Raw genomic sequence first — 20138 nt, 5'->3', positions numbered from 1 at the left:
TTGACTACGATACTTCAGGCCACTGGAGAAGACAGCTATTTGCAGTACTTGGATTTTCAGTTCTCTGCTCCAGGGCCCCTGGGAAACCACCTGAGAAGTTTTAAATACACACGAGCTCTCTCTCCGCAAGATCCCATCCCTACTGTTTGTCTTTGTCCCAGATGCGTGGGACGGGCCCAGCACTCTCCAGGTAAGGTACTTCCGCTTTCTCAAAAAGGCCAGCTCTTGCCTCTGACCTGCAGGGATCTGTTTCACGGTCCTTTTAGCCCTTTGTTTAAGGCCAGACACTGTCACCCTCCTAAGGGTCAGCTCTTTCCTGCCCACAGAATCAAGGCTCGGTTCTCTCTCCATCTGGGAGTAGCCCACATAATGGAATAAACAAGATAGTAAAACTTGCAGCAGCTGCGCCAGGGAAAGCGTGTTTTACGGTGTTTACACAAGTCGTGTGACAGAAGATTCTGTAGGGGGGGGAGCTTAAGTTACTTGGAGAGAATCCTGGGGTCCTAACACAAGCCCTCTGAGTGCTTGATCTCGGGGTGTCCTGGCTTTTCTGACCCACTGCTCATTTTAAAAGAAGTCAAGTTCAAGTCAGCTTATCATAGAGGATAGAGTCACCTTTCAGCTTGGCAGGCCCTAAAAATGCATTTGATGGGGTTTGGGACACGCAACCCCCAAATACAGCAGCTTGGCATATGAAATATTTTAAGTGGAAGGAGTCTGAGAAAATGGCAGAAACAGGATGGCCACTCTGACCTTTCCCCTGCCCTTCTCCCCTGAAACAGGACATCAAACGCTCCTGGGAGAGGCCCCAGCAGGCAGGCGCACCCTTATTTCCAAAGATGAGACAAAGGAACAAATGGGCCTTTCCGAGTTCCCCCAGGTTTACTACACTTACCTCGTCTTCTTGGACCTGTCCTGTCATTTTTCTACACGACTGCCCATTCTTCATTGAACCTAGCATAGAAATACTCAGGTTTAACTGTCTTTCTGGGTCTTCATTTCCTTCTGAAGGCTCCCATGTCACCTAAAACTTGCATGACATAAATTTGTTTGCTTTGCTCCCGTTAATCTGTCTTTGTCAGTCTAATTTTCAGACCCAGCCAGGAATCCTAAGAGTCTAGAGGAACACGTTCTCTTCCCTCACACATTTCACCAAAATTACTTTGCTTATTTCACTTTTAGTGGGGAGAGTTTCTAGAAATAGAAACCCATGGGACGGGGAGGAGGAGAACCCAAGACATCCTTAAAAGAAAGGAAATGGCCTTAATGTTTCTAAAGATCAGGGAGGAGTGGGGGAAGTGAGAAAACAGAGCCGATGCATGTGAAGAAATTAAATAACTCCCCACATCTTAGAGCAGATTGAATGTACATTTTACTTAAAAAAAAAGGGGGGGTGGGGGAGTACATACACAGGGAGGCATGGGCTGGGGAACAATGATCTGAAATAATTTCTACAGTTTTCCCCTACAATGCTCAATTTTGTCTGTTGGGCGGTATCTCTCCTGCTGGCGCACAAGGGCTTACAATATTAACAAGGCTGGAGACAAGCGAACCGCCCAAGTTCAGGTCCGGGTGGAAAGGAGAGGAAGTTATCATATACAATGTAAGTTTACAATACACAGCGCTTTCTTTAAATGATGTAACGTAGTCGCAGGAAGAAGGTAACAATACTAACACGAAAAGAATCAAATTTTTGTTTGTTATCCATGTACAGCAACTAACTGCTTTACAAAAAAGCAAAATAATACAATATTTCATCACATGTATTTACAGTGTAGTAAATATACTTTTCTGTCAAATTTTACACAAACTATTTACAGGTGAATATACTGCATTTTAAAAAAAATTGTGTGGCTGACACTAAGAGTGAATTTTTGTATAAGTTCATTGCATAACATTGAGTAAGACATGCCTCATTATGCTCGGGGGTGAGGGGGGTGGAAATGTAAAAACAAACCCAAAAACAAACAAAAAGCCAAAACAAAACTGAAAAACCCTAAAACCCACTGAGCAGGGAGGGTTGCCAGCTTCCGTTCCTTTTTTCCCTAGAACATCCGTTCTGTGGGGCCAGAAGCTGACCACTCACTGTGGGGTCCTCGGCGCCTGGCTCAGGACCACGAGTGACCAGGTACCTGAGGGATGAAGGACAGAGCAGTCGCCACTTCCCCCAAAGCTAGTGGACCATGTCCCTCGTTAGCATACCAGGGCGCCCACTGGGGGCTGGAGCAGTGATAAAACAGGTAAATTCTGCACAACAAAACGCGATGAGTTCATGTTTTCCTCTTGAAAAAGTCAGGGGAAACATCCACAAACCCCAAACATATTACTTACAGTGTTCTTTAGAGAATTTACATCAGATTACGCAAACTGGGCAACTTGCTCTGAACTTCAGAATTTCTCGTGCGGATTACAGGTATGAGGCCTAAAAAAGTATTTCATTTCTCAAGGGAAGCGTCTTGGTAAGAGATTTATCTCATGTTCACTTTAGTTACTTGGAAAGCTAGATTTTCCTGAAAAGTTGGAAGTTCTTTAAACAAGGAAAAATTTAAATCTTGGTAAGTTTTCAAATTCCCAGGATGTACTGGTCAAAAAGTATTTTTGCAGTTCAAAGAAGGCTCAATTTTGATTTGTGCAACGCTGATCATTTCATGAGGTACTTCAAGTGAATTCATTCCATTCATTACACTAGAGGGAAATAATGAATACATTTAAGAAATATCATTCCTTCCTTGGAAAACATGTTTATGGAAAGGTCAATATTTTTAACAGTAAACCTTTGGAAGTTTGTCTGTTTGGATGGGAGAAGCAAAATGGCATAACACCACCCACTGGCATATGCACCCAAACCAGTCAACAAAGAGGGAAAACGTGGAACCAAAAGGATTAAAGGCTCACATCTGCCTCTTCTTCCAGGAGCCACGAAGTTGTGAATCCTTTCCCAGAAGCTCTGGGTTGTGTGAGGACCTGACGGGTAGCTTGGCATCCTGGGTACTGGGTTCGTAATGACCTGTTCCTAAGCTCAGTCCTAGCCTTAGCTTCTTAGTCTATAGTCTTAGTTGATCTGTTATTATAAACATTCTATCCTAATGCAGCCTCTACAATACTTAAAATCAAAATTATAGTTAATTGCACCTGTCTTTAATATTTTCCAACAATTCTATGTCAAAATACCTATTAATACTAAGGGTTTTTTGTTTGTTTTTTTTTCCTTTTAATTTGGCAAATGGTTCTTACTTTTCCCAGTACTGTAAACAAATTAAAAAAATTAAATTCTTGTTATTTCTGAATATCAAAAGCAATTTTATTTACATTAACATATTACATTGTTACTGTGTGGATAAATGTGAAATGTGTTATATTATTAAAACCAGAACACTTACATGTACCATTATTTATTGATTTAGCTGTGGAATTTAATTTACTGAAATCCACTTAGGAAATAGCACTACAGGAAACTCCCCACTCCCCTAGATTTCTCTTCCCCTCCCAAAGCCATTACATCTTAACATACAAAGGGAACCTAGGAGTAGGGGTATAATATCTTTTTGTAATAAATATGGTTTAGTCCTAAATTGGAACATCCAGATACTAGTATGCTCTCTGAAGTCAAATTATGTTGCACACTGCAGGTACCACAAAGAAATTGGATCTGCATTACTATGGCAATCCCAACACCACTGTAATCCATACCACTCAGTATAGCAGCACCTCTTAAGGTCCCCTATTGTCATACTAATGCAGGCTGACTAGTTTTTTCACAGTGATTAAATGCAATTCTATCATATACAACCCAAATGTTTTGCTAAAGAGATTGCTCAGTTTTTTTTGGAGGGGAGGGGAAAGATTATAAGACATTTAAAATACATTTAATCAAAGACATTTTTGTTAATATACACCATACTCCATGTGCCTGGGAAAATTATTAAAATAAAAGCATCAGCTACTCAAAATCACGTACCATTTCATTTTGCTATGGAGCTAATGCAAACATCTATGAAAGTTACATTCTAGGAACAATTTTCAACACTTTGTTCACTGATTACCCTGCTCAGAGTTATACAGGAAAGAAGATGAGGGGAAAAATATATAACTACTATACTTAGTATAGTTTTGGCTTACAAAAACAAACAAACAAACAAAAAAAACCTTTTAGCATATTTGAAGATTAAAAGATAATCAGCTAGAGAAAAAAATAGTTTGGATGACTGAGTTTGGATAAGGCCTCAGAACCCATCGCTTTAATTCATTAATGTTAAGATATATGCAGTTATGCTTATTTTCCTGTAATTATTGCTAATACTCAAGTGTTAGTATTTCTTCAGAACCCACTACAAAATACTAAATCCCTCCACCCCCCAAAAAAGTACCTGGCCTGTGGCTTTATGCTGTGAAGTCACTGAGGTTTGACCTCTAATGGTTCCTTCAGTTTTGAAAGGTAAAAAAAAGTCCACAGCTAAAAGTCAGATTAAATATACTGGGGTTATAATATTATTTCTCTCCTAAACGTCTATCCTGAAAGGTGTGTAACACTTTACTTTGTACGATGACGGGGAAATAGAAGGCAGAGCTCTGTGCCAACGGCTTTCCTAGCTGGCTAGTAGCAGCAGTATTCAAGAATCCATCCTCTCTCACAATTGGGATGTTCTCAGTTCAAGTGTCCTGACTTCCCACTTCCTTTGCAGTTGTTCTGAACACGTGCTTACACCAAACACACCAAAATTAAAAGGAGAAAGAAAAAAAAGTTAAAGGAAAATCAGCATTACAGTTAGGCAATGTTTCCAAGAGTTGATCATCTGGCAATATGGCAGACAGGATGGGCTCCTTATAAAACACGAAGTGCAGCATCACAGAATGGTGGTGAAGGGTCACTAGTGAAGAGCCCGTGTTAAGTCTGTTGGACAAAGGAAAGACAGAAAGCTTCATACGATCTTCTTAATGCTATTACGTTTGAAACTGCCAGCGCTTCTTTGCTTCTGCACTTGGCTTGCGGATCCATGGCGAGTCCGTCCACTATTACAGTGCCCAGTGGTGGGGGACAGTTCCACGTTCTCCTTGTCGATTCCTGGAGAGAAACAGGACAGCCAGTTACTCCCTCTCCTCGGGTGTTAAGCTCCAGGGTTGGATCTCAGGATTTGTATACGAGATACAACCTGGAGAATTTTTTTGCATATTTCATTTTAATACTCAACTGCTAGATTGTTTACGAAGACCTGGCCACACAGAAAACTACATTTTGTTAAGCAAAGTTTGCTATCACAGCAGAAAAACACCATAAGAAAAAACAACAACAACAAAACAAACAAACAAAAAACTAAACCCGAGAAGTTGCAAGGAAAAGCTAGAGGCAGGCAGGCTTGAGCTGAATGAAAGGAGAGCAGACACCAGGAAAGACAAGAACTCCTTCCTCCAAATCATACCAGAAGCTTCCAGCAGAGGTCAGCTTCTAGCCACATATCCTAACTGGTTCATACACAGACTAAACATATTCTCCAGTTGCAGAAGGCACTGAAATGCATCATTTCAAAGAAAGGCAGGTGCTTTTTTATTTTTAAAATCATAATGCCAGTCCCAAAGGAACGCAGATGTTTACTGAGAAAATAATATATCACAAAGATCAGACTGTAGAATCTTTGCTTTGACCTTTACAACCACGGCAAGTCATTTTGTGTTCTTCACCTTCAACAGATGAAATTTATTCCTCTCGTGGAGGAGAGGGAACCTTCAAAAACTGGGCCTTATGATGAATTTGATAAATAATCTAAGTAGTGATTTCATAACAGTAACCAGAAGTAAGAACAAGATATTGTTTACCTCTCAGTACAGATTACAAATTAGGTAACAGAATAGTGGTTACCCCTGGGGAAATGGTGACTAAAAGGGGACATGAGGGTGGTTTCTTGGGTTGCTGGTAATGGTCTGTTTCTTGCTCGGGGTGCTGGATTTTTAAGTGTGTTTACTTCGTAAAAGTTCATTTGGTTGTAAACTTCCGATCTGTGTACTTTTCTGCTACACCTCCATAAAACTTACCAAAATAATTAGACTGATCATACCCACCTTTAGCATAACTACTGGTGGGAAAGCAAACAAACAGCTGGGCAGCATTTTAGCAATTTGTATTAAATGTAAAGTACTGATTGATAGTTACTGATATACAGAAAGATGACCATAAGTGAGGGGTAGGGGGAAACAAAGCTGGGAAAATATTTGCCAAAATATGTTATCTCTGGATGGCGTTATTTCAGGTAATTTTGACTTTATTCTTATATGTACCATTAGAATTTTTAAATAAACATTAAAGTTGAGAATGAAAAAATTTCCATTTTTGGACAAAAAGTAGCATTCCAAGTCAAAAATTATTTATGTTCTAGAAAATGTACATAGACACACCCCTCTATTGATTGGTTCATGAACAGGGAATGGATGTGTGATGGATGACCTCCGCCTTCTAGGAACCACACAGCCTTCATTTGGATTCAGCCTTGAATTCAATTCCGAGCATAAGGCATCTACAGGTACACGGCCTGTAGAGGTTTGCTGTCTTGGATTTACCGAAGGAATATGGACATTTGTCAGTGTTTGTTCATGAAAAAGTGCACTGGGCTACTAGCCGTGTGAATGCAGTTACAAACGTCAGCAGCACCGGAGGCAAGCATGGTGAACCAGCATCTCTAATCTGTTCTATTCTATTCTAACCACGTGCGCCGAAAGACAAATGGAAGGAAACATATCACAATGTTCACAGAACTTTTTTCTGGCTAACAGAATTCTGGATGCTTTTTATTCTTTTTTTTTTTTTTTTTTTTTGTATATTTCTTTGCATCGTCTCCAGAGCTATTTAGAGAATAACAAAATTGAAAGAATTTTGAATGTGCCTTGAACATGTTTGAGCAGGCTCTTTTAATTTTCTCGCCTATTTCCACAAGATAAAAGCTAACCCGTATTTCTCATCTCTATTTCCTTCACGATGCATTCTTCTGTCTCCTGCCAGAACTACTTTCTCCGGCCTTTTTTCCTCCCTGCCTTTATATGGCATTTATATTTATTACATCTTCCTATACTATCACAACTTGTGTATACATCTTATTTCCTCTACTAGAGTAAAAGCACCTAGGAGGGCAAAGATCATTTATTATTCTTATTATTCTTATAGGATCTAGCTGATGTCTTTTTCAATAATACTGGTTTAACTGAACGCTTCATTTTTAAATGTGGTGGCTGTAATTCAGAGCCAAAAAGGATGCAACCCCTGATCTCCAGAGGGTGGTGGTATATTTTTAGTGAAAAAGACAATTTTTTTTTTTTAAAGCTTCCTCCATCACGAACTTATCATTGTATTTGCCCTTCCACTTCTTATTTGCATGTGGCCTACAAGTTCAAGTCCAACAGTTACTTACTTATCTGGGGTCATTTCTTTAACAGGAAATACGATTCAGATAAAAATAGCACTTTTAAAAGATAAAGTTTTGAAACATTTAGGAGATGGCCGTCAGGAGGGCACAGTGGGGACAGCCACCAGAAGGGCCTGGAGCTCTCTGCCAGCCATCTGCCACCCTGGGGCTCTACTGTGTGGCCACCTTGGGGGCAGCCTTGTCACTGCTAGACTGCTGCTCACTCTGGGGGGAGAGCAGTCATCACACTGCAAGGTCTGAGGACAAGTGAAATCTTAAAGAATTAAAATTACATTAATTATAGTCACATAGATTAAGTCATTAGGGTAAAGGATTTCTTTGAAGAAATAATAATATTCCATTTTCTGTTTTGTTAAGCAAATAGCCTTCAGACCTCTAAATAAAAAATTTTAAAGCCTTATTTATTTCCTGTGAAATATGAAGGATAAAAAGCAAACCACAAAATTTTATACATACTATGACTTCAACTATGTAAAGAAACTGGAAAGAGAGGCGCTAAAATATTAATAAACAGTGATTGTCTTAGAATGGTGGGTTTATGGGTGATTTTTTTCTCTTCTATTTTGCTGACTTTTCTTTTTCTTTTTTCCTAGTGAGCATGTATTTCTCTAATTAAAAATGGTAAAGCATCACTGACAACCCTGTCACTCATGACCCAAAGCTTCAACGCTATGTGAGAGGTTGGTGGCGTACTTCTCTCAGATTCAATTTTCATCTCAATTCAATTCTTGTTTCTGTATGTGTGTTTTCTTCCTACTTAGTGACCCAAATCTACAAGTCACACCCAGGTAAATGTGGCATGACTGTGATTCCTAAATTCAACTTCATAGCCAAGAAGTCTTACTTTAAGGATCAAAGGAGAAGCTGACATAAAAATCCTAGAGGGTCACTGTTAAGAAAAAAAAATTTTTTAATGCATTATATTTATACCATAATATAGCTTCTCGAAAAAGCCAAGTTGTATGAAACAGAATGACCATAGTATCTGGTTATGGCATTTCAGTTTCTAAGCATTATTCTCACTTTTGAGAATTTTGGCAGCACTCTTTCTTTATACCTCCTAAAATTAAATCTAGGAACCTCTCTAGAAGCTGATGAAGGATTTTGTCTCAACATTCTATAGGAAAAACTCTCAGATCAGCAGTGAGACTGCTCAAATGGAGCTGGAATCCACCCTGCATTTGTACATGCTCTATTTTAAATTAGTGAGCAGACTTTGGTGCTGCACTTCTTCTCATCAAGGTCTCTCTGAGGCTTTGCATTCTGGTCTCTCTTATGCCCCCAAACACTGGCTCTCTCCTTTCTGATCCTCGGTGGGCACAAAAGGATAAATGCATGAGGTGACAGAAGCCCAGGGGCCACCACCTGAATGAAATAAAGGTAAAAACTTCTATGGTCCAGATTTGCTAGTTTAAACTCCCCCACAGATATGCTGTGGTCAAACATGCAGCCACTTACAAACATGCAGGGCATAAGAAGCTGGAAATTCTTTACAGCAGTGTATTAATAAGCACTATGCTTCAATGAATTGTGCTGGTTCCAGATAAAGACAAAATCCAAAATAAAAGGTGTTTTTTGGCCAAAAGTTAGTGAATCGAGTAAATGGGGAAAATCATTCTTTGATTACATTACAGTTGTTCAAGTTACATGTCTATCTCCTCTGCTGGAATACGAGTTCCTTGAAGGCAGGTATCGGGGTTTGTGTATTTGGACAACTAGGGATATAGATCCAGCCTGACAAATAATAAAACATGTAATTAAAAACAAATTCACCTGTTTTTTAAACACCAAGACAATCTCCCAAACTGGAACCTAATAATTGCATGAAATAATAAAAGGATTAAATCCATTTTAGTTCTTGAGAAGCTTAGGAGAAGTGGGTTAGGTAATTTGTGAGAAATTCCACAATAAAAATGAAAAAAAACGAATAATAACCCAAATCTCCTACCACCTGAATAGCAGTGCTAGTAGGTAATGACACTGTATTGCTTAGTTTATTACATATCTAATATGGCAAACTTGTCAGAAAAGCCTTATTACGTATATGAGAAGTCAAACATTTCAGAAGACCCAGGTTTGGGTCTTGGTTGGATCAGATTTGGTTCTAGTTTTGGCCATTAAGGATCCAGTAGAGATGTCTATTTCAAAGGGTTGTAGAAGAATCAGATAAGATAACCCATGTGAAGACTTTTTGCACATAGACAAAATTATTATTATATAAGTTAAGATGCTCCTAATATCTGAAATAAAAAAGACCAAGTGATATAGTGAAAAGAGTTTTAGAAATGCAAAGAACTTGAATTTTATACTGGATTTTGTAAAATTACTAAAGCTAATGTAAATAAGCACGAAAATTAATAAATCTTAGGCGAAAAAGCAACTGTAGCTTCTTATGCTATAGTGCATACATTCACGGAGATGTGTTAGATATAGATTTAGAAATATTTGTATTTTGAACTAGATATACAAAATAGCAACTATAAGAATTTTTTTGGAAAAAATTTAGTGGACTTTCATCAATTACAAACACTTCTTTTTCTATTAGGTCTATTCTTTTGGTATAATAATTACAGAAGAGTAAAAGAAAGAAAAGACATCTTTCATAAATTAGACATAAGTGTATCACATTTTTTTGGCCTTAGTTCTTATTGCTAACGAAGGACCATATTCTTTTTTTTAAAAGAACACGGGTGATAGAGTGGATGGCCAGCTTTAATTTCTAAGGCAACACTGGGGTTCGTTTTATATTTGGAAAAAACATAATATAAAACTTGCGCATTTCCTAAGCTGAAAACCTGCGCAAACCACATACCCTGCTGTCTCTAGTTAGTCTCCCAAAGTTTCTTGTTAACCTGCCTGTGTTAGTCCGAGGCTGGGACTGCGTCTTCAGTGTGCAGCGGGAATATAAGCAGCTCCTTCTCCTTGGTCTCCCTGACCAAGTCAGGACACATGGTCCTGCAGTGCCAGGAAGCACCCAGACCTTAAAGCAGTGGCTTTATGAGCTCCTCAGGTGCTAAGCCAGATGTGCTTATGGGCCTGGTGAGTGAGGTCTCATGCCGTGTGCCCAGGACGAGAGCAGGGTAAGCAGTGTTTCGTGCAAAGATGACGAAAGGAAAGAGTACCTTGATGAGGGAACAGCTGCATGAAAACTGCTGATTTAGAGCAAGGCAGAGAAGCTTCACAGACACAGAATGGAAGAAAAAAACAAAAGTAAGTGATGTCCATCAGACTTTTAAAAAGGGTGAAATACGATTAGACAATAGATAATTATTATGTTCCCTGGTTTTCAGAAGGAATCTGGTTTTAATTATTGAACTCTGACCATTCGTTTCCTAAATATTACTCTCTGTAAATAGATGGTAGAAGTTACAATTTTACAGATGTGTTTTTACCACCTTTAATTACAGTTAAGAATTTTAGTTTAAATCGAGAATTAAACTTAAAAATGAGAAAAATATTAGCAGATATTAAACCAACCAATTGCTCAGTTTAAAATGATTTTTCGCCTTTAAATACAGGGCAATAACAAAGACAAAGAAGAAAAATAGATCAAGAAAATACCAAATAAAGGTCCAATACACCATAAGCAGTTCCCTCAAACATTAAACTCATTTCAGAGATTTTAAGTAGTCTCAAAGTAAGTTTCTTCCAAGAGGGAGACATTTTAAAGCGGTAAACATATTAGGAATGTCACCGAGTCACAGCTAAGCCTGTAGGCTCACCTCGGAGATATTTCAGGTTCAATTCCAGACCACCGCAATAAAGCAAGTTCTCACATTTATGCTGGTGGAGTGTCTTGCTTTCAATGTGTTAAAAAAAAAAAAAAAAGCACCATCTGTGAAGCGAAGTGCAAAAATCGAGATATGCCTGTACATTTGGAGAAATGGTTTTGGGGAACCATCACAGTGCACACAGCTGTCAGCATTATTGGTTTAGGAATGCTGATAATTCCTAGCTGATCCACTTAGCTTCCCAGGAGGGAGGTCTGCATTATTGAAGCAAAGTGAGGAGATAACTGACAGGCCTGGACACAGCCCCAGAATAAAGTGGAAGAAGTGAATTTAAAATAAAGTCCATCTAAATAGGTCTTTGCTCTACAAATGCACGCTCGAATACTATCAGTAAAATAAGCTTGTCCAAGAGAAAGAAAAATAAAGACTTTTTTTCTAGTAAAAAAAACATTTAAAATAGATTACAGGCTTGTTTTTGTTAAGAAATTGTAATACACACCTCACATTTTTTTGAGGTAAAAAATATAACATCTTTGCCATAATTATTACCTGATTGTTCCAAACAATTATCCCTTTGAACTATCACAATATAGTACAAGGTACAACATGACAAATGCCACAAAAGAAGTCAAAATAGCTACTGTGTACACTCTACCACTCTTACTCTTCTGAAATCTACCTAAGAGCAGGTATCACGTCCCACTAGCTCAGGGGTGCCAAAACTTTTTTCAACGGTTTTCACCAAGGGCCATGTGCGGTAAAATACACAAACAGCCGGGCCACTCACGCGAGGTGAAGTACTATTGCCTCACCTGGTTAATTTAAGTAAACTAAATATATTTTTGGAATTTGCTGCGGGCCAATTAACAATGGATTGCAGACTGCAGTTGGCCCGCGGGCCGCAGTTTGGACACCCCTGTGCTAGCTCCTCCACTCCCTTGGGTCTAATAGGACCCCTTGAACATAGTAAACTGAGTAGGACAAATAGCTGGAATTTTGGTTATCTTCTACAGAGCACTGTAGTATTCTTCTTGTACTTAAAATCAAAGAATTGGTGTATGTATAGAATTTGTTAAATAACATGTATCAGAAAGAAATAACTAGCTCCAAACCCAATACTGACATCCATAGGCAAAAATTGTCAAGTCTCTGGAAACCAGGGTCTCTCTTATCTTTAAATGCTCCAGAGTGCCTAGCGCACACCTACAAAATAGGTGTGTGAATGTTTACTGAATTAAATTACAGCGTGAAAAAATATTAGGAGACCTTGGTAGAATATAATTAAATTTTTATACATTGAAAATGGATCTATTTAATTTCTTTTTAATGAGTACTAAGTCCATATAATTCCATTTGGATTTTTATTTCTAGTGTACTTGCTGTTTAACACCTAAAGAGGGTGCAGGGAGACTGTACTTGAAATGCATATTTGAAATGAAATGGGTAAAAAGCACTCAAAATACGGCTTTAAAAAAAGTTTCTTTGCTCAACATTTAACAGAACAACTCATGGCTTGGCCTTAAGCAAAAGAAAGTCCCATATATAGCATTTTTAGGTAGACAGGCTTCAGTTTTGGTTCTAATCCAGATTCTTCAATTCATGTCCAGCTTAGCTACAGAAGACCTAATATTGGATCGCAATAGCAAATTTGAAATGTTCTTATACATCACAGAGTAAACGTTATGGATTCTCTTCAAGATTCTCCTAGTGGCATTTGGGAAAATTTGAAGAGGCAACATTTTATGTCCATTTGGCTAAAAGGGCCACAGTTAATACAAAGTTATATGCATTGAACTCTAAATTCAGTCCATTGGCTTCACTGCTGCCAAGTTCAATTTGTACTAGGGAGGGAGTGAGAAGACAGTCATTGATGCATTTTTAAATATAGATTTATAAAACAGTCCTCCTTGTGCTAAGGGGATAGGCAAGCGGACTACGATAATCTGTCAAGAAGAAGGCATTTTCAGAGATAATAGCTTTATGTAAGTGACCGCTACTTCTTCAAAAGCTGATGACTGATGAAGAACCACTCAAATTTTTATTTAAGCGGGGTTTAATGCTAGGGGTATGAGTGGGATCACGAACCCTACCTAGCTGATCTGACAGCAGAGAATGTTGGAACCCAAAAGAAAACACAGCTTAGGGGCTGATCCTGCTAAGCACCATAGATCTAGAAAGTCTTGCATTGACATGAAAAGTTGCAGCAAAGGGTTGAGCTGTATGCAGACCAACAGCTTTTATTTTTTGACACCTGCTTAAAGCTCAGTAGACTGGGCACAGACTGATATTGGGTAATTTGATGGCAAACCACACCTACGTGCCATTTCAGGGAGTGACACAAAGCTTCTTTAAATATTTCTAATGGGACTTGGCTGATGGGAGTGGAGACAGGGAAACATTCCGGTTTCTATACCCCTAAATCGCAAAGTTGAAATGCTAGACTGAGTTAGAAATCTGGATAAGATTCGTCACTTCTTTTAGCCCATCAATTTTAGCAAATTCAGCTCCATAAATTGAGGAGATAGAATGTAAGATTACATGGAGCTAAAGATATAGCACAAGGCACAACATGAAGCAGTATACCTAATAACAAACAAAGTATTAACTCTTATAAGAGGTATTTCATAAGAGCAAATAACAAAAACATAGTAATTAGGTACGTAGATAAATTAGGATACTTTCATATAGATAAGCCCACAATTTAGAGATAAAATGGATTTCATGGGAGAGTAAAGTCACTATCGAAAAGATACACCTTTTCTCTAAAAAACATAGTAAAATAATCTGGCAAGCCAAAGGATACATCATTTACAATTTAGAGACAGGAAATGCTAAATGCCATGATTCTACTTAATTAATTCTATTACTTTTAAAGCTTCAGAATAGTCAGAGGTTTCCAGGGTGCAGAAGTCTATCCAAGCAGCCGTCTTTGGAGAACTACTGGAGGTGACACCATTGGTTTAGAACTGTAACCAAAACCACACATGCTATTCTCCGATTTTTATAAACAATTTTAAATAAAAGGTTGCCGAGCAGGACTAATTTTTTTTTAAAGCAAATGATATGGCTGATGTCCACCCAATACAGGACATAAACAATTAACCAACTAGCAGGGGAGCCTGTTCTGGTACCTTTATTCTCAGCCTGATTCTTTTATTGTCTCTATTAGTGGGCAAAGAGAGGCAGAAAGACTCCTAGCAAGGTTTAAAAAAAAAAGTTAAAAAAACCACCCAATTAATCATTTTGACAGGTTAAACACACTTTAGTAGACCAAGAGGCAAAAATTTGGTCAAAATGAACCAAACTTTAAAAACAACAGGACTAATGTAGAGTTTATGACTTTTCTCATTGTGATCAACGTTATAAATAACAAATTACCAGAAAATAGACAGCTTTACGGATGAAAAGGAATGGTGGACTTAAGATAAGGCAGATGGAAGTAATGAGACAGCAATAAACAAACAGATAAATGAAAAGAAGGAAGGGAAGCGCAGGAAGAAAGATGAGAGCTACATCATAGCTACAGAAAGCAATGAATATGGTAGAACACTGGCCTTGCTCCTAGATGAGGGCTGGGTGACAAAGCAATTGGCTTAGCTCTTCTCAACCTCAGTCTCTCCACGGCACACAACATGTGAGCCTAGAACTAAATAACCTCTATAATCAGTCCCCCCACCTCCAAAATGCTAAGACTTTAAGGGGTGGGGACAAGGGTCAGGGAAAGAATTCAGGGGCTGCAATATATCGAAGAAAATAAAATTTAGGTTTTGCCCTCGCTTTAACAGTTGAAACGCTGATCACGAGTTTTAGATCCCTGGCATCCCCTAGGGCAGTGCTTCTTAAACTCTAGAGTGCATAAGAATCGCCTGGGGTATTTATTAAACCACAGATTGCTGGCTGGGCCCCACTTCGGAGTTTCTTGTGCAGGAGGTGTGGGGTGGGACCCCGCGTTTGCCTTTCTAACAAGCTCCCGAATGATGCTGATGCTTGCTCGTCTGGGACCACACTTGGAGAAACACTGTCCTAGGGAAGACGTGACAGAGGGCAAGTGAACATGGTTCTATGGGTGGCCAGGTTTCTTTTATTTCTTGCAGGGGGAGAAAAAGAACCTTACTAGGCACAGTAAGGTGATGGATAAATATTAATAAATGCTGGATCCAATACTTTGTTTCCTCTGCTGACCAAAGCTTAATAGATGGATACAGTTATTTAATATAATGATTTAGAATATGAATTGGCTATTGTATTTGCCAAGTTCTTCAGAACCTTCAAAGCTATATTTGTTTCAATGTTCATGCAAAACTGGGATTATAAATCGGGCACTCTATTTATGGATCTTGAACGTCACAAAATAGTTATAAATACATCATTTGGCTTTTTAAAAGAAAATCCATGCTAACACGTAAAAGAATTATGTATAGTAACTTTTCCTTATAGAATGAGGTGTTTCCTAAGTAAACTTTTCAAATAATGGAACTTGAAACACAAAACCGTTAGGAAAAAAACCATCTTAGAAGAGTATCTTTCTGAACAGAAGACATCACAATAATGGAAGCTTTCTTTCATCACCCACTGTCATCACAACACACAACAGCATTAGTTCTATGACCAGTAATACGTGCAGGGCCAACCCGAGCTGGATGAAACCGTTCCTCCGACACTGAAGGAGCCCAGAATTCGGTAGGCTTGCTACTTCAGCCATCTTGTTCATCTCAGCCCCACCCGAGCTATTAGCTATTATTTATTAGTGTACCCACCTCTTAGTTCCATGCTGAATTGGTATACTTTTCCCACTTGGACCTAAGAGTGACTCCACAGTAAGGAATCTGCTTATGGGCTTTAAGATGTTATGTCCTTGAGATGGCTTTTTTTGTCTGCTTGTTTATTTACTCCTAGATTTTCAGGTTGGTCTCTGGATGGTTGAGTTTTTGCTGGCAGCAGGGATGTGGGGTACTGCTATACTTCGTATATGTTTTAGTTACGGTGTACTGTATTGGAGACTCAGAAGCCCTTAGGGCAAGGTTAGTATATCTAGTAAGGGAATTATAATTCTGTTCACCTACAGGGTAATGTACCTGAGGTTGCTCTTCCTGCCCGAACTCTTATCAACCTTGGAATACTATGTGAACATTCTAAACATTTACTATCATACATATAACTGTTTAAAAGCAGAAAGCTTTATGGAAGAACAAAATTCAAGTCAGCTACAAGGTAAAGAAGAAATGTAAAATGAACCTCAAGATAAAAAGGAGCAAAATCTGCTATAAACTGAGAACGAGGGAATTCCTAATGTTGTTATATTAAGATTGTTGCTCAGATTTATATAAAGATTACATTTACTGACCTGGGGAATGCTGGGAAGTTGCAAGTGAGGTCATGGAATTAGAAAGGTTAAGGTTAGCAGTAATACTAAGCTGGCTCTGCACTGCAGGAGGATAAGGAGATGTGGGTGTCAGGAGGGACTCCTCACTGGTTTCTTCATCAATTCCAGGCAAATACGTGTCAATCAAGGCATCAAGAAACTTAACAATAAGCTCAGCATAGTCTGGGATTTGTGTTTGCTGTAATGGAAAATAGGAAATTATTTTAGCTCCATTCTTTTTCTTTTTTTAGGTAGATCCCCTTTGAAGCCAAAAATGATTAATTCAATTTTTGTTTTGGGTTTCACTTACTATTTTTCTTCCTTGGCATTATAGATCATTAAAATAAGGGGGTGGAGTAATATTTATAGACTAAGATGGGACTCACAACTGGGAATTTTATTTGGCTTACACTTACAGATTCTAGATGAACCTGCAATTACTGAAAGCCACACCTTACAAAGACTGAATTAATCCTCAGACAACATAATTATCAGGAATGATGTCTAGTCAATTTTCCAAAACAGAGAAAATAAGCAGAGCATCATCATTCCAGCTGCCATTTAGAGATCCAACTAACTAAACACCGTGAAGGGTTCAGAGGGTTACTGGCAATCGAAATACAAAAATTCCTGGATGATATACTTATTTCTGTGACTTCAGGCCCATGATTTTTAATGACAGCCTTTGCGTATAAAGATATATTCAGTAGCAACTAAACAAAATAAATTCCCAATTCTTAAGATCGGAACAAGGCTTACATAATTCGTATTGATTTAACACCCCGGTATCTACAGTACTGCACTAGGAACTGTGGGGGATAGAAATAGAAGTCCTGCCTTCAAGGAACCTCAATCCATTGGAGAGAGACGACACATAGAGAAAATAATTAAATACCCATTTATATAGCACTGTATTAACTAACGCCAACAGGAGAACAAACTGAATAGGAGCAAATGAGAAAACACATTCAGGGAAGAATAAGTCTAACGCAACAGTTGGAAAGAGAAATATTTACATGAGGTAGATTTTTTTTCATTATGTAATTTTTTTAAAAATTGAGACTTAATTGACAGATACCATCAGTTTCAGGTCACAAGGTAGATTTTAACCATAGGTAATGCTCCTTCCTGACTGCAAGATACCTAAGTGTGTACATTGGGACCATCAAGTATACGAGGGGCTGAGGGCAGGAAAGTTTACAAAGGTTTAATTATACCCTTCTGAAAAGTCAAGCATAAATTGAATTGAGTTTTCTTTTTAAATAAAAACTAATATATAAACATATTAAAAGTGCCGCCTCTTAGAAAAAAATCTTATGGTGGAAACTTTTAATAAAAATAACACGTTTGTTGTGAAAAATCATTCTGGTTTTCAGCATTTGTTGTGTTCTTAAAGCAGGCACACTAATATGAATAAAATTTTCCATTTTGTCAAGAGAAAAATATATATTCTTACCTTGGAAAAGGGTCCTGCAAACCGCCATAAGCCATTAAAACCAAAACCTGCAATAAATCAAATGTTACTCTTATAACAAGCATGAGACTCTTTGAAGCTTAACAGAAATTAAGTTACATAGTTGTTGATATATAAAACCTACACACACTTTGAAAACATTTTTTTTAGAATGTGTCAAAGTAGACTACAATTCACTTAAAATAAACTCAGTATAAAGTCATATTTTAATTACAGAAAGCTGTCAACCAGTTATTTATTGAACGTACAATTGAAAGAGTTTGAAAACGGCATATGGAGAGAGAAGTATGAGCAAGATCACCCCTTATAAAGAATTCTTTAGTCAGTGCATTCTATAACAGCGCACATGCTAGCAAGTTCATCAACCAGCCTCCTCCCGATACACTTATTTACTTTGCAGGTAAGATGTTTGGTATTGCGGTGGGGATTCTTCATGGTACACCACACTCTGCACAATTCCATGGATCGGATTTAACAAATTGGGATCTTGGCACGAGGACAACAGGGTGTTGATCTTAGAGTCCAACAAATTGTGCCTGCAAAATAAAAGACAACAGAGGAACATTTTAAAGACAAATTAAATGAAAATACATCCTGGAAAACATACATTCCCCAGAAGCGTACAACAAAAATGAAAGGAGACGAGTGCTTTTTACTGTCTGGTGCTTTTCCAAATTTTTTATAATGAATGTGTGTGTTTGCTTTTTTGTTGTTGTTGTTATTCTTAGTCATCAGGGAAAATGTGGTAAAAACAACCAACTGTCATATAACTACATATATATGGTAATGCTTAAGACAAGGTTGGCTCCTGTCTGCCACCTGGCATGCTTTAGGATCATTTCTTTCTGCTGACTGCTGATATGTAGCCAGGGAGTCAAAAGTAAATCTCATATTAATCAGTGTTTAATAAATGCTGAATCACATCAAAATTAGTCTGGAGGGGGTGGAATATATGATCCAATTCAAACCTAAGGGGAACTTAACTACTCCTAACAAGGCTACCCTCCATGAATAAAAATAACCAAGGGCCAACTCTATAAAATTCTGAAATTGTTTAAATGAGATTGAACAAAAATAAGGAAATAACGATACTATATAGAAGGCTTAGAATTTCCCCAGTTTCTTTGGGAACACTTTGAGGCTAATATGATTTTAGCCCTTAAGAGAGAATAAAATTTATCTCCCAAAGAAGAAGTCAATTTTGTTTTTACTTAGCTGTGGATAAACACAAAAGCTCTACTAAAAAAGAAATCCAAACAGGCATGCTGGTTTAAATATAGCAGTCTAACGCTTTGTTCCTAAGTGAAGAAATGAACAAGGCTCAGCATGATGAACCACTTCAGAAAATCAACAAGATTAAAAACTGCTTTTCTGAATGTCTATTATGCCGAAACTCATCTTAGCCCCTATCAAACCCACGGTCTCTAAGCTAAAATCACTCTCACCCTATCTCACGTTCCCGTCTCCACAACCAGTGAACATTCCTGGGAGGTACTTTCCCTAATCTTTTATAAAACATTTGACTTCACGATGGACACAAAAGTTAAACAAAAGGAGATACTTACACAACAGGAAAAACTTTGGGGAAAACAACACTGGCTTCTGCTAAGTATTCATAAAGAATTCGTTGATCAAACTCATCTGTGGTGTATTTTACCAGTGTAGCCTGCCCAGATGCAAAAAAGGAAACAGAAAACATTTTACTTTGTGCCTGAATTGTTGTCTGTTTTGATGAGAAGTAGAAGACAGCCTTCCTTTCATAGTTTTAATATTTAAGGACTTTCTAAGAGTAGACTGGAACAAAAACTGGAGGGGGAAAAGAAAACCCTTAAAAAACAAAAATCCTTACCAGAACAGTAAGAAGTAGTGCTTGGATCTTTGGATCAGTAAGTACTTCTTCATCCAAGAGAACATTCGATTCTGACACTGAAACTTTACGTAAATGTGGGTGCTGCTGTGATGAGGAAATCCTTTGAGTTTCTGCAGTAAGATATGGATGAATATGATCAGCTGTGTTAATCAAATCTACACACTAGACAGACACCCCTTCCCCTAACATATTTTAATGTTACTTCTAAAATTCAATAGCTTTTTAGTAGACACTTAAAATATCAACATAAACATCACACAGAATTACTCTTCATCTATACAAAAGTTTTGGC

The 20138-nt window shown here is 38.0% G+C and overlaps 1 protein-coding gene across 12 annotated transcripts in view; it reads right to left on the bottom strand.

The window, feature by feature from the left end:
- Nucleotides 1-3198: 3198 nt before the first annotated feature.
- The window catches only part of NF1 (neurofibromin 1), a 208062-nt gene continuing 191122 nt past the window's right edge, over nt 3199-20138 (bottom strand). For 7 of the 12 annotated variants that reach the window (XM_033090010.1, XM_033090016.1, XM_033090011.1 and 4 more), the window contains 7 exons: nt 19826-19956; nt 19542-19642; nt 18370-18512; nt 17959-18005; nt 16485-16701; nt 10532-10585; nt 3199-5062 (listed from right to left, as the gene is read on the bottom strand). In XM_033090010.1, the coding sequence (XP_032945901.1) occupies nt 4920-5062; nt 10532-10585; nt 16485-16701; nt 17959-18005; nt 18370-18512; nt 19542-19642; nt 19826-19956 (836 nt within the window). In that variant the 3' untranslated portion in view covers nt 3199-4919. Of the gene's footprint in view, nt 5063-8777; nt 9144-10531; nt 10586-16484; nt 16702-17958; nt 18006-18369; nt 18513-19541; nt 19643-19825; nt 19957-20138 lie in introns of those variants that run through there. The other 5 variants (XM_033090014.1, XM_033090019.1, XM_033090021.1 and 2 more) reach the window with 3 other exon arrangements.

This window comes from Rhinolophus ferrumequinum, chromosome 21, assembly GCF_004115265.2.
Source record: "Rhinolophus ferrumequinum isolate MPI-CBG mRhiFer1 chromosome 21, mRhiFer1_v1.p, whole genome shotgun sequence".
Taxonomy (NCBI): domain Eukaryota; kingdom Metazoa; phylum Chordata; class Mammalia; order Chiroptera; family Rhinolophidae; genus Rhinolophus; species Rhinolophus ferrumequinum.
The sequence above is the reverse complement of the archived record's forward strand: the minus strand, read 5'-3'. Positions and strand labels throughout refer to the sequence as shown.